Below are 15,430 nucleotides of genomic sequence, written 5' to 3' on the forward strand. Positions count from 1 at the left end.
CTGCAATCTCTCAATATCTCATCTCCTCCCTCCCTCCCTCCCTCCCTCCCTCCTCCCTCTCCCTCCTCCCTCCCTCCGTCTCTCCTCTCTCTCTTCTCTCTCTCTCTCTCTCTCTCTCTCTCTCTCTCTCTCTTTCTCTCTCTCTCTGCCAAATACAGAGAACTACTGTGAACTTATAATTCTCAAAGAGTTGAGTTCTCTCCCTACCCCCAGCATCTGCATGCAAGGTCTACCCTTTCCTACCGTCCAGACCCAAGACACCCCCCGAGTTATAGCTAAACTTACCTGTGCCCGTGCCTTCTAGCACATAGGCTGGTTTGAGAGGTTTTTGGACTTTACCTTCCACCACACACACCTAAAACCTATGAGAGTCAGAAACTCCCCGTGTCCTGTGGAATTGAAGGCTCTCCCTCCCTTCAAGACTTGTGATGCTGCCCATGACATCACGTGGCAACTCTCCTAATATTCTGGGAACTGAAGACCTGAAGGATCTGTCCCTCTTCCTTCAGGTCCCTGGTTATAGTATATGTGATGGCTGTCTCTCCTATTATTCTTCCACTTTAGGGCCTCATCATGGCTGCCTGTGGCTGTGAGCCTCTCACTCTCATGAACTGCAATTTCATCTCTGCTGCCTTCTCATAAACCTATTTCCTTTCTTTCCCTTCCTTCCTTCCTTCCCTCCTTCCTTCCTTCCTTCCTTCCTTCATTTCTTCCTTCCTTTCTTTCTTCCTCCCTCCCTCCCTGCCCCCTCCTCAAGATTTCTGTTTACTGTATGAGTACTTGTAGTCTGTGTACCAAGTGCATACAGTGTCAAAGGAGGCCAGAAGAGGGCATAGAATCCTCAGGAATTAGTGTTACAGGCAGTTATGAACCCCCCATGTGGGTGCTAGGAATTGAACCCAGGGTCCTCTGCAAGAGCAACAAGTGCTCTTAACCACTGACCCATCTCCCTGGCCTGAAACCTGCTATTTTCTTTAGGACACAGCACCCACTTCCTAGATCTACACCAGAGCTGTGACCTGAGGCCTGCAGGAGAATAGCACTAGGGGGTCCACCTGCTTCTGGTCCTGCCTGCATGCTGCTGATGCCAGCTGCTGTCAAATGCCCAAGCCCTGCCCTGCAGGGCTCTCTTCACCTAACCAATTTCCATGTACATAGAGCAGAAGACCCCTGTCTAGCTGACTGGGAACAGGAAGGGCTTTTCTGGGGTACCTACTGCCCCCTCCCCACCTGAGCTCCAGAATGAACACAAAGAAGCAGAGCCATTGAGTTGCACTTGACCTTGTCCACTGAATCCCCTGAAGCTAGCAGTGACAAGCGAGGGGAAGAAGCTGCCCTGTGGTACCCTAGGCATCTTCAAGGGAACCGTCTTTATCTGGGAGTCAGAAACTTTAGCTTTTCTCCCTTTCTCTTTCTTTCTGCCTGAGATATGGATATGAAGGCTGGGGCCACAGCATCTATTCAAGTTCACGAGGAACCCTTGAAATGCATGCAGTTTCTGAGATGTAGAGGAGTCCCCAACATTTCTTCTGGATTTACTCCTCATGAGGATAACCTCATGTTATTTAAGCTGCCATGTTTGAAGTTTTGTTGCCAGAAGTCAAACACAGTTCCTAAGAGACACAAAGTCATGTTTAAAAGGCATCTATGGTGAGTTATGTTTTCCAAAAAATGACCACAACAGTATCTCTTACAGGATATTTATGAAATGTGTGCTTGATAATCCTCCTACTGAGCGGTAGAGATTATATTCCTTGCCCTTGAACTTGGGTGGACCTCTATAACTGTCTCCACTAGTGGAGTATGGTGGAAACGGCGCTACGTGACTTCCAAGCCTGGGTCATAAAAATGGCACGCACTTCCTCCCAGCTTTCTCTTGGGACAATCACTCTTGGCACCCAGCCACTGGCTGGGAGGAAGCCTAGACTAGCCTATTTGGAGACTACAGGGAGAGGCCATAGGTAAGCTTGCTGGCCATAGTCCCAGCTGAGGTTCCAGACAGTAGCTACCATCTGCCACCAGATGTGTGAGAGAAGACACCTTCAGGAGATTGCAGTCCCCAGCCATCAAGGTACTACTGGTCTCGAAATCTTCCGGGTTAGGGCACAGATGTTGCTATACAGAGATGAGTCCCCCCACAAAGCCTTTTGAAAGCAAGAGTCTGAAAGCAAAATGACACGGGGGCTTCACTGAGGGTCTATGGGAAAGATGACATGGAGGCTTCACTGAGAGTTTGTGAGTGAGATGGGATGGGAATGTCACCTAGATTCTGAGAGCATAGAAGCATGTCAACCCACATCTCTGAGTCCTGAACATGCTCGTTCCCCAGTGACACCTGGGGTGAGACCCAAACAAAGAGAAGACACTGGCAATCAAGCGGTGGAAGCTGTGACCCAATGGAAAAGCAGACACCGGCTGCAGGATACCCCACAGCACTTTAAGAGCATCCAGAAGGCCAAGAGGAAAGCTGTGGTGCAAGGGAACTGCAGAAGGTGGTGCCAAGGGTTCCAGAACTTCTTCCCAGGGACCTGACAGAAGCCACTTCCCATTCACCCCCCACTGGCAGTCTGGAGAGGCCCTGTCCAGAGGAGGGACCCCTAGGAAGAAGAGTAAACTTCAAATAGGTGAAATTTTGTTTTAAACAAGAACAAAAACAAAAACAAAAAGAACAAAAACAGAAGCAAAGGTGACCAGAGACCAGTGCTGTTCAATACACCAACTCACTAAATACAAGGAAAAGCATAAGCCCTCAGCTGGCATTATAGGCTTTGCAACCTGCTCATCTTGGGTTTAGGTCCTTTCTCCAACCCCTGGTTTAGCCTCCTGCCTCTGTGAAACAGCCACATTTAACCACACAGATGATAACACCATTCAACCCCCATATCATACAGCTTCAGGCTCCATGCACTTACCCAGGCCAACCACCCCACCTTCTGCAACTGGTAGAATCCCTCCCTCCAAGTCCACCTCTGTGGCACTTCTCCTATAAGCCTCTTCCCATCATGCCCCTGTAGATTCTTCACAAAAATACAGCTGTGCAAATTCTATTTATGCTTAGTGATGTAAGTATGCTTTCTCACCACCCCCTTCCTCTCTTTTCACAAAAATGAGACCTGTCAGTCCGGGGAAATGGCTCATGGGTAAAGTGGGTACATCCTGGAACCCACGTTAAAGCCATGCCATTGCCACCTGCAATCCTAGCACTTGAGAAGCAGAAGACAAGGGATTCCCTGGGGAAAAAGCATCTAGCAAGACTGGCCAGAATTGGTGAGCATCAGGTTCAGTGAGAGAATTTGTCTCAATAGATACAAGATGGAAAAATGACTGAACTTTAGGTCTATACACATACACACGTGCATACATGTGTGCCTACACACATGCATGCATACACACATGAGTATAGGACATGTACACAGAGACCTACTCCAGAGTAAATATGGGTCCTTTTTCATCTTTGAGGCTCCAAGCCTATTTTAGTAACAACAGCAACCAAGTAGCCTATGATATTTCAGAGTGAATTGGGGGTGGGGAGAGAATGAGAATGGGGGATTTAGAGAGAATGAATGAATCCATAGAAAGATGGATCGATCAATGGATGGGGAAGGGTGGTTAAATTCATCGATAAATAGATAAAGGGAGAGGTGAGTGTGTGGATGGATGGGTGGGTAGATAGGGAAAGGAGGGAAAGGTGTGTAGATTTATACATGGATGAAAGGAAGGATGCAATTCTGAGTAGATGGCATAGAGGCAAAGGGATGGAGTAGGAAGCCAATGGCTGATAGTCAGCCAAGTAGTTAGTGAACGGTGGTGAATGGCTATGGGTGTGTGGTATTTGGTGCTGTGAAGATGAGTGACCAGAACCACCTAGCTGGGTAGGAGGGAAAGTGCAGGAGCGGGGAAGCTTTGATGACAGGCTTATGGGAGGAGAGAAGGGGGCACCTTTGTCAGGGCCAAGCAAAACAGTGTTCAAGGCTTTGTGGACCACACTGGTCTTTAAAGACTCAAGCTCTTCTCTGTCTTTCTTCACATTCAAAAATCCAAAACCAATTCCCACTCAACAGGCTTCCAGAAACCAGGTCCTCAAGTGGCAGGAGTCAACCTGGATGACCTGAATTTGCAGCCTCGCCCACATTAGCTCTACTGACCATTTGGCAAGCATGAGGTTTAATCCCGAGCCTGACAAACAGAAGCCCACTCCCCTCCCCACAGCACGGTGGTGATGGGGGACTTTCCAGCAGAGTAGAGAGGTCTGAGGGAGAACTTGCCAACTTTAGCAAGTGGGATGAACCCCTGGGCTGGGGAGTAACATCCTGATGTCTGTGGTCTACTTTAAGACCAGCATCCCTGGCTTGGAGCCCTGTGGCAAGGCTTCTGCCACCTCTGCACGTGGCTCTGATGTGATCAATGCTCAGCAGCACAGTTCCAGAAAGCAACTGAACTGATTTACTGGCTCTCCCCTGCCCAGGATGGCACGGTGGATTACCAGCAGCTTTAGCCTCTCGCCACCTAGCAGGAAGCACTGCAAACTCACACTGATGTCTCACAAATCAAGAGCGCCCAGCCCATGTGGGGCTGTCAAGCAGGAGTTGGTGAGGGAGCAGAATTCAGAGGTCCATTCTTCTCTGCCCTGCTGAATCACTTTCAGAGCAAAGGGAGGAGGACTGGGACACTTCAGCCCTGGGAACTTCAGCTTTAACAACACACACACACACACACACACACACACACACACACACACACACACAGAATTGGAATCCCAAACAGCTGTCCCTGCTAAACCAGAGGGCTGTTCTGTCCTCCACCCAGAAACCCAGCTGGTCCCTGCTCATACAGGGACACTGCTCACATAGGGACACCACAGCCACATGATCTCTAACTGGTTCACCCGAAAACCTGGCTTGGGGCAGGACACTGGCAGATGATCCTCTGATCTTCTGCTCTGAGGATGGATCATGCATGACAATAGTGAACTGAGTGTTAGGAAATCCATGTCTTCCTTGGCTCCATCACTGTGTGCCTGGACTCAGTCGCTTCCTCGGAGCCTACAATCACTACCTGCCAAATGCCCACCAGTGACCACTGGTGGCTCTGACATTCTATGATCTGAACAGATAAAGCCAAGGAATCAAGTATCAGGGCTGAACGGCAATGGAGCTGGGAATCCTTAGGCACATGGGAGAGCTACCACATGGCCTAAACACCCAGTTCCCTCATCTTTGCTTCGTGTAACCTTCCCTGCAACTCAGCCTGAATCGAAGCCACCTCCTCAGGGAAGCCTGCCCAGATTCTCCATAATCATGGTCGTTCCCCTGTACCCTCAATGATTTCTTCCTTCATTCGTCCCCAGGGATCTCCTAGGGAGGAGGAGACCAGGGTGATTAAGAAAGAAAGCCCCTTGATTCCCTGAGCAACCGTCACTGTACAGACACCTCATACTCCATATAAGGATCAAATATAGGGCACATGCATGCATGGAAGTTTGGACATGGCTGTGTTGGAACACTCACCTGACATGCTACAAGCCCTAGGTTCTATCCCCAGCACCACAGATACAAACACACAGACTGCTCCGAGTATCCCCATCTATCTCCAAATTCCCTCCCAGTGTCCCCTGCCAGAGCTCCCACCCCAGCCAGGCAGGGAGTCATCCTGCCTAGTACATCCATCAGCAGACTAGGCTTCCCTGAAAAGCCTGGCCCAGGGCCTCAGCCACCAAGCCTGTTAATGTAGTCACCCCTGTCTGCTCCCTGATTTCTGCCTCTCAGAGTCCAGCCCTGTAACAGAACAATTAGTTAGAGACAATCAAAATGATGAACTCACCAGGCTTAAGTGCTGCAGCATCTGCACATATCTGTGGAAGGAAAGAGGGATGGTGCTGCATTAACTCCATCCTGGACAAGACGGGAGGGGCAAGCAAGGCTTTGTGTACAAGCCACGGGCAGCTGCTGGAGCACTCACGCTTTCTCTGAAGATAGCAGCTCCTGAGCGATGACAAGGGCTCTGGACTGTCCCTCAACCTGTGTGGCGGGGGGGAAACGGTGAAAAGCAGGTAAGCAGCTGGGAGGACAGCCCTGAAAATGACCACGTTGCCACAGAGGTGGGTCTGTGTGTTTGTTATGACCCTTGTGACCTTCAGCAAGTGACACACCCTCACTGAACCTTGGTTTCCTCATCTATACACATAGGTGTGAAGAGTATCTCCCCTAGAAGGCTACCAAACAGATGCCCTGCATGGTCCCTGACAAAGTGGTCAATAAATGTCCCTATCATGGTGGCATGACCTTGGCACCCAGCTCGCTATCCCACCAGTCAAGATAACCTGCTGTATCTGTACCAGGGAGTCCTCTTTTGCTCATTTTTGCATACACTGTTCCATCAGGGCTTCCCTCTTCTCCCTGCCCAGCTCCCAGCCATGCTTAAGACTCAGCCATAGTAGCTGGGCATGGGGGTGCACATCTACAAACTGGACACTCAGGAGACAGAGAGGACCATGAGCTCCAGACCAGTCTGGGTTGCATGAGACCCTGGTTCAACAGGCCAAGGGCTAGGTTATGTCTCTGAGCTTTGTTCCCAACACCTCAAAGAAAAGAGGCCCCAAATATTCTGCCATGGCTTGGCCTCTTCCATGGAGCCTAAGCTGCCACTTCACAAGAGGGTGCTTCCTGGGCCCTCTCCTTTTGTTCCTGCTGTCCATGAGAGATGGACTGCCTCTCCTGAAGGAAAGGACAATGCGCTTTCTCCACCTCTGACCAGTGCTTGGCATATAGTGGCTCCTCTGTGTGAAAGAATGAACAGGCGAGCCAGTAAGTGATGATGGGCACTCATTCTCTCTACGGTTGACCTCAGCAGGGAAGCTGTTTAACCGGCCAAGCTCCAGCTTCTGCATCCTGTCCACAAACAGGAAGGATGGATGGGGACAGATGCCAGGCGCTTCTGTCACCAGAAGTTCCAGCATGTGGCCCCAAACCTGATGCCTACCAGAAACGGTTGACATGGCTGACAATTGGTACAGAGGCAAAAAGATGAAGTAGAGAGTACTGAGTATGGGGAACACCCAGGTGTGGCATGGAGAGGTAGAGTTCACTCAGCTAGGACACTGGCTTCCAGTTTCAGTTCCACTCCCACCTTTGGGTACAATCCTACATAGGTGCCTTTCTGGGAGCAAGCCTCAGTTTTTCCTGTGCAGGTAGAGCAGCCTATAAATGCCCTTAGGTTCTTAAACTTGAGTGTTTCTAACCCCAAGGGGCCGTTTGTTAGGTCAACATGTGAGAGATTGGAGGCACAGTGTACAGTTAACACACAGATCCAGAATTGAGGTACTTCCTGCCTCTGGCTCTCGCTCATTGATTAGGAATTCAATTTCTTTGGACCTCAATTTCTTCTCTATAAGATACGCACAGCAATGCAAGTATCTAACACATGCACATTATGAGGATTCAGCAAGCACCTGAGCTTACCTTTCCACTGAAATACAAAGAAAAGCCCACCAATCCCACACCTTTGTCCTGGTGATGCCCTCTTGACTCGGGGGTCTCTGCACAGTTTCCCTCTTCTTGTAGTGTCTTTCCCTACATCTTCCCTCCCTGCTTTCTGAAGCTTTCAGGGCTCTGTTCAGTGGCCACATCCCCGGGTTGCATCTACAAGCACCTGTATTGCTTACTTTTCTTGCTGCTGTCACAAAATGCTTGACATGAGCAACTTAAGAAGAAAGGGTTTATTTTGGCTCACAGTTCAGGGAATCAGTCCATCATGGTGGGGGACACATGGCAGCTGATCTCATTGTATCCATGGCAAAGGAGCAGAGAGAGAAGAGTGCTGGAGTTCAGCTCACTTTCTCCTTTTTATTCAGTCCAAGACATGAGACCATGGGATAATGGCTCTTCTAGCTAGAGTGGGTCTTCCCAACTCAGTTAGGCCAACCTAGAAACTCCCTCACAGACAAGTCCAGAAGTTTGTCTCTAGGTGATTCTAGATCCTGTCAGGTCCACAGTATTAACCATCACAGCTCCTAACCTAGAAAACACCAGAAGTCATTGATTTTGGGTCACCGCATTGGTTTTTGCCATAGGCACTTTCTTATGTGTCTTAGGATAATTAACAGCGGGCATGGCTTCTGTCTGTAGGAAGACAGCAACATCCCAGTCCCCAGTGATACCTAAAATATCTTCAGACACTTCCAGACAGAAGTCCCATGCTGATAAAATCAGATACAGTGTCTGACATAGATTAGGTGCCAAATAAACACAGCCTTTCCCCCAGCTGCCAGTCCCTAAAGACTTCCTGGAAGTTTAAGTCACGACAGCCATTCTATCAGGGTAGAGGTTGACCTAGGTCAGTCTCCTTTCTGTGGCACACTGTAGCCTCCAGCTGGAGTGTGAAGACAGAAGAGAGAGCTGAGAGACCCGGGGAAGCCTCTGGCCCTTGATCACCTCTTCTCTCCTATGGGAACCAAACCGACTGACATCCAATCTGCTTCTGCAGGACCAGTGTTGGGCTCACAAGGCAGAGGTTCCAACATTATCCAGCAGGTGGGAAACCCAGGGAGGATTCATCTAGCCAGGGCAGGGCTCCTACAGTCTAGGGGACACACAGCAAAGCATCCACAGACAGAGGTATTTTGTAGGCAAGAGACTTAAAGCTGTCATCTGTCCCTTATAAAATGAGGACAGAGAGTCCCTAAGGCAGTAATTCACCTGTCACACAGTGCTGAGAGACAATGTTCTGGTGTTAGAAGACCTGGGTTCAAATCCCGGGCCCTGCCTCTTCCGGTCCTTGTGCTCTGAGCATTATTTCTCCTCTCTGAGCCTCAACTGTCAACAGGGACAATAATAAGAGCTCCCAGGTAGACACTCAGGAATGGCTAAACACAGTCCTGACCTATGTATACTCATTAACTCCCTGAATCCAGCTACTTCAATCATCTCTTTTTTGAAGATGTGGAAACTGAGGCACTGATTAATCCTACCCTTTGAATAGCTACGATTCCATCCTAGGCTCGGATCCAGTGCCCAAGCCTTGACAAAGAGTCAGCGTGGCTAAGCATACATATTTTCCTGACACCCAGGTTATGTCTAGTAAGCCCACCTCAAGTCCAGGATACAGTTAAGTCAGGATGTATTTAAGCCAGGTGTAGTAGCAGGTACCCATAGTTCTAGTCAGAGGAAGAGGATCTCTTGACCCAGAAGTTTGGGGCCAGCCTGGGAAACATAGGGAGACCCAGTCTCCAAACAAAACTGAACGAAATAAATGCTTTTGATGCCTCAATAAGTCCATTGTAAAGTCAAAGCACCTCATGTCAGTCCACTGCACTGTAAATGGGGGACCATCTGCACTCAGTGAACTGTGCTCACCTGTGCTCACTCTAGGTAGCAAGTGTTCCTGTGTGGCACCTGACTGGGACTGGCATTCCAGGATTGGCCAAGCTGGTGTCCTTAGACTCAGCTCCTTCTAATCCTGACCCTCAGGGTGGCCTCCACAGAGTTGTGAAGACTGGTACCTGGTTCTTCCCCAAGGCTGTGGGCAGCCATGTGACCATGGACCAGTTGGTCACATGCCTTGGTTGCCTCACATGAAAAACAAGGTGTGTACCCCTCACCGCAGGGACACGGTGATGGATGGGAGAGGTTTCACTCATCCCAGACTTTTAAAGTTGTCGTCATCACCATTGTTAGGATCTCAGAGCATCGGGGACAGACTTCTGGGAGGGCCCTGGCACGGACGGCTCTGCACGTCCCTCCTGCCAGACGGGCAGACTCAGGGTGGGACACACAGACTGCTGTGCTTCAGCACTCCATAATGATGGATGTGTCTTCCCTAGGGAAGCCTGCCAGGCTCAGTGCCCCAGCTTCTCCTCCGAAGCCACTTCTGGGTGGGGCCCAACTGGGCCATTTAACACAGATGTTTATTTAACCAGGAAGTGAACTTGGAGGCTGAAGGCAGTGTCCAGGGACACGCTTCTGGGAACAGGGTTCCTCCCCAGGAGCATTGGTTTGGGGCATGAGGGCCTGCACATGGCATTGCCCATAGTCCAATAGTGAGTGTTGACACAAGACAGCTGCCTGTCCCTACCCAGGACTGTCCCAGGGTCAGCTAGAATTGTCCCTTCTCCCCACTCCCCAGACAAATCAGCTGCTATCAGGCTCAGCTACTCAGGGTCCATCCTTCCCCCAGGGAATCTCATGAAACAGCAGGTCCTAGGAAGAGTGCAGAGTGCCAGCTATACCTTGGTTTCCGCAGCTATCAGAGCAGGGAGCATTAAGAGCCCTTGGCCTCGGAAATCTATGGGACCTCCTGTAGTAGTTCAGTCCTTATCCCTAGCACAAGTGTGGACTTTGGGAGCCCATTCCACATAGAGGAATACTCCCTGAGCCAAGACACACGGGGGTGGGCCTAGGCCCTATCCCAAAGGATACGGTAGACTCTGATGACACCCTATGGAAGGCCTCACCATCCAGGGGGAGCAGAAAGGATATGTGATAGGTGGGGTTTTAGTTGGGGGAGTGGTAGGGGAGGAGGGGAGGGAGAGGGAACAGGGATTGTCATATAAAACAATCTTGTTTCTAATTCAAATTTAAAAAATCTGCAGAAAAAACAAAAACAAAACAAAAAGAGCCCTTGGGTCCTCCTTTTCCTAATCTGCCATCTGTGGGAACCTGGAAGCGCCTCCCTGAAGCTAGTCAGGACTATAACAGCAGTGAGCAATAACAGGGGGAGCCAGGCAAGCCTAGTCACCTTTCCCTCAGCCAGATGCAGCTACCACTGAGAAAGACATAAATCCAGCCACTTTTCTTCATACTGGCTTCTGTTTGCTTAACTCACAGAATAGACAGAGTAGCCTTTTATGTCAGTAAGTCATGAGGTTTGCTATCTATCTATCTATCTATCTATCTATCTATCTATCTATCTATCTATTGGTTTTTCCAAACAGGGTTTCTCTGTGTAGCTTTGTAGACCAGGCTGGCCTCAAACTCATAGAGATCCTCCTGCCTCTGCCTCCCAAGTCCCATCACTGCCCGGCAGAGCTTTGCTATTTTTAAGTGAATTACAAGATGGACTGACGTAGCCCAGGCTGGCCTCAAACTCATTATGCAGTTGAAGATGACATTGAACTTCTGACCTCCCTACTTCCACCTTCCCAGTGCTGGGATTACAGGTGTGTGGCACCACATCTGGCTTATGTGGTACTGGGAATCAAATCTAGGGCCTCACACATGCTAGGCAAATGCTCATCCAACGGGACCCTAGCCCTAGCCCATGCTTTAAAATGTCGTCAAGTTTACATTCTGATGTGTAAGTAAGGATGAGAAACAGCCTGTGACAACAAGTTCCTGGGGGGCAGGGGGGGGTCCTCTATTATTAAGAGATTGGTGCCATGCCAGAGGCTGTCCCACAGGAATGGCATAAGATACAATGGACATGTTCTTCTTTCTTTTTTTTAATCTTTCACTGTAGGGTGCATTTATTAAACATTGTACAGGAGAATGGCCTATCCAAAGCAACAAGAAAATAGACAACATAAAAGCCAGGGAACTTAATATACATATAGGCTGGGCGTTGGTGGCACACTCCTTTAATCCCAGCACTCGGGAAGCAGAGGCAGGCGGATCTCTGAGAGTTGGAGGGCAGCCTGGTCTCCAGAGCGAGTGCCAGGTAGGCTCCAAAGCTACACAGAGAAACCCTGTCTTGAAAAAAACTAAATAACTAAATAACTAACTAAATAAATAAATAAAAGCCAGGGAACTTAATATACATCTATATGGCAACAGCAGGGAGAACATGGCTTTAGTTTTCATTAAAGAGCAATTTCATAGAAAACAATGAATTTGGACATTATAGCATTTATAAAAAATCATAATTATAATTGTCAATTGGGGCTATTTATACTCAATTAGTTTATTTTTTAAATAATTTATTTAACTTTATTTTATGTGTATTGGTGTGAAGGTGTCAGATCCCCTGAAATTGAAGTAACAGACAGTTGTGAGCTGCCATGTGGGTGCTGGGAATTGAACCCAGGTCCTCTGAAAGAGCAGCCAGTGCTCTTAACCACTGAGCCATCTCTCCAGCCCCTCTAGATTAGTTTTTAAAACATGAATGGACATGCTCTTCTAGAGAGCACAGAGCTTCACGAGGTGAGCCTGAGTGGCATTATATTCTGACACAGGCCAGGGAGCCCTGGCTGGATCCTGTCTCTTCAGATGGTGCAGTAATGTCCAGAAACAACACAAGTTTCCCCTCAACATCCCAAGGACCCCAAGGTGCTGACATTAAGGCCCAGGTGGTGGTGTAGCAGCAAAGAGGGCACCTGCCCTGAACTTCCTCATAACAACCTGTTCAGGTACATGACAGCCACACCCAGAGCAGGAAGGGCACATATCTGTGGTCTGTTACGGGGTTTCAGAAATGTTCCAAGGTCATGCCTGACAAGAGACAGTGTTCAGGCAGCCAGATGACTCCAGGAGTCTCTGTCCCCAGCATTCCTACTCTGGGACAGCATGGTCCTCCCTGAGATTTGGACCCAGCAGCAAAGCCTTCAATATAATAGAAAATTCAGAGACACACAGGGGAAATGGCTTGCTGATTATTCCCACTGTCACCTGTTGTTCTTGTGTCACATGGAGAGGGATGAGGATGTCAAAGAGAAACAAATGCCTGCAGGACAATGAAGGAGAAGGGACAGCAGAGATGCATAGCTTCCTGTGATCACGTGGAGAGGGAGGGGGCTGCCTGCTAACACTGGGAGCGAGCTCTGGGCCTGGCTGCGGTTGTGATGGACCTGTAGTGGAAAAAAGCTGTCTTGGAACTCTGTGCCCAAGGTAGTGAAGACCTGACCTCTCTTTATTCCTGATGTCACCTCTGAGCTGTTGAAGACATCGAAGTGAGCTCTAGTTGGGCTTCAGTTCCTTCTTGGGAGACATAAGACTCTCTGGGGTCAGTGACGCTTACACCCACCAAGCAGCAGCTACCCACCTCTCTTTGGTACTTTCTACTGGCCACTTTCACAAACTAGACAAGATGCCATGTACAGTGGAATTCTGCAGAATGGCCTTTCTGTGCCTGATTTCTTCATTTAGCCAAATGTCCTCTGACTCATCCATTCCTAGAAACCGCAGGATCTCCTTCTTAAAGGCTAAATACTATTCCAGTGTGTGTGTGTGTGGGTGTGTGTGTGTGTGTGTGTGTGTGTGTGTGTGTGTGTGTGTGTGTGTAGGTCAAAGAACAATTTGTGGGAGATCTTTACACCATGAGGGTCCCAGGGATCAAACTTAGGGTGTTAGACTTGGCAGCAAGTGCTCTTACCTGCTGAGCCATCTGGCTGACGCCATATTCCATATTTTCTGTACCCCTCCATCACAGACAGACACTAAGAGGGCAAGCCTCGTGTTAAATGGTTTTTTAAAAAAAGATTTATTTATATCTGGGCATTGGTGGTGCATGCCTTTAATCCCAACACTCGGGAGGCAGAGGCAGTCGGATGTCTGTGAGTTCAAGACCAGCCTGGTCTACAAGAGCTAGTTCCAGGACAGCCACAAAGAAACCCTGCCTTGAAAAACAAAACAAAACAAAAAAACCAACCAAACAAACGAAAAGATTTATTTATTATGTATACAGTATTCTGTCATCTTGTATACCAGAATACATACCAGAAGAGGGCACCAGATCTCATTATAGATGGTTGTGAACCACCACATGGTTGCTGGGAATTGAACTCGGGACCTCTGGAAGATCAGCCAGTGCTCTTAACCTCTTGTCCCTACATCTCTCACTTTGGCTCTAGAAGGTTCATCATGACTTCAGAAGCCAGGACATGTCTGGACTGCATGATCTCCTGTCAGCTCCTGCCTCTTGTAGACTTGTGTTCACCTTCCCATGCATGCTGGCTAGTTCTATGTCAACTTGATGCAAGTTAGAGTCATTTGGGAAGAGGGAGCTTCAATTGAGAAAAAAATCCCTACTGTATTGGCCTGTAGGTTAGCCTGTGGTACATTTTCTTGATTAATGAGTATTGAGGAGGGCTCAGTTCACTGTGGGTGGTGCCATCCCTGGGATGGTGGTCTTGGGTTGTATAAGAAGCAGGCTGAGCATGCCATGGGGAACAAGCCAGTAAGTAGCACCCTTCATGCCCTCTCTATTAGCTTCTGCCTCCAGGTTCCTGCCTTGAGTTCCTGCCCAGACTTCCCTGGATGATGGACTGTGAGCTGTAAGCTGAAATAAATGCTTTCCTCCCCAAGTTGCTTTTGGTCAGTGTTGTTACATAGCAATAGAAGCTGTAACTAAGACCTCATGTAACCATGATCCATTCTCTCACAAGGACAGCTCCCCCCACCCCGGCTCCTGTGCAACCTAAACACCCTAACCCAAGCCTCAAACACTTCCCCAGTTATGCTCAGCTCACACATAGCACCAGAGCTGCCCCTACTGTCCTACCTCACACAGACAAGTTGGTAAGTGGGCATGCCAAGCTTAGTTAAAGGTTGTCAAGGCAGGAAAGGGGGGTTCTCCAGCTCTCCTGAGGCTGGGGACCCCATTAACATCTTCACTGGCATCTGCCAGGGCAGAGGGAGCTGCTGAGGTTGATCTTCAGAGAGTGCACAGGGATAGCAGGCATCATGGCATTTGCCATCTGACTGAGGCCTGGGGTGGGATCTGGGATGTTGGTTGTCTAAGAGGCACTTGGGGGCTGTGAAGGTTTCCTATGCACACTGAGTACTAAGCAGACCACCATTCAACATTCAACACCAGGAAGGAGGGAGCAAGCAGGACTGTGACCTGAGGCTCAATCAAACAGCTGGGGCCACTAGATAGGGGACCCTCAGCATCCTCGTGTCTACCTCCCTGTCTTGTCTGCCTCTAAGCTTGACACTGGTATATGACACCCAGGGACCTTGGGACCCCATGACTCCTCATGGATCCTCAAAACTAAGCTCTGAGTTTTCACTTTCCCCCTTGCCCACACTGCCTCATAGTGTCCCTGCTGCTGTCATCCTCCTTGCAGGTTCCTGGGAGCCAAGAGATCCCAGCCTTAGCAGCTGAATGGAGGGAGCTATTTGGCATCTTCTCTCTGTGACTTGTCGTGAGTAGAGGTATGCCTTCATCAAGTGCAGGGAAGGAGGATAATCTATTCAGTTACTCATCTGTTTATCTATAGATAGCAACTGCTTTTTACGTACCAGGCCATGTGGTACCTGCCCTCCTGCGGCTGCTCTAACGGGGAAAGGCCAAACTCACACAAGTGAATAGAGATACCAGGACACAATTCCGGGACCAGGAAATGGGCAGGAATGCTGCAGCAAGAACAGCAGGAGGTGACGTTTTGCACAGAGGGCAGAAAGTGGAGGAAATGACAAGTGCAAAGGTCCCAGGGTGGCTGCAGGGCAGGCAGCACTTGGTTCTGTATCCTCACTGTGCCCGGTCAAAGGCTGGGTACTGC

At 49.2% G+C, this 15,430-nt stretch overlaps 1 protein-coding gene across 1 annotated transcript in view; it reads right to left on the minus strand.

Annotated features, from left to right (window-relative positions):
• Positions 1 to 15,430, minus strand: part of Fgd5 (FYVE, RhoGEF and PH domain containing 5) — a 108,051-nt gene that overhangs the window by 40,433 nt on the left and 52,188 nt on the right. Inside the window, exons 4-5 of the mRNA XM_027428890.2 lie at positions 5,959 to 6,017; positions 5,821 to 5,851 (exon numbers count right to left, since the gene is read on the minus strand). Coding sequence (XP_027284691.1) covers positions 5,821 to 5,851; positions 5,959 to 6,017 — 90 coding nt within the window. The remainder of the gene's footprint in view (positions 1 to 5,820; positions 5,852 to 5,958; positions 6,018 to 15,430) is intronic.

This window comes from Cricetulus griseus, chromosome 8, assembly GCF_003668045.3.
Source record: "Cricetulus griseus strain 17A/GY chromosome 8, alternate assembly CriGri-PICRH-1.0, whole genome shotgun sequence".
Taxonomy (NCBI): Eukaryota; Metazoa; Chordata; class Mammalia; order Rodentia; family Cricetidae; genus Cricetulus; species Cricetulus griseus.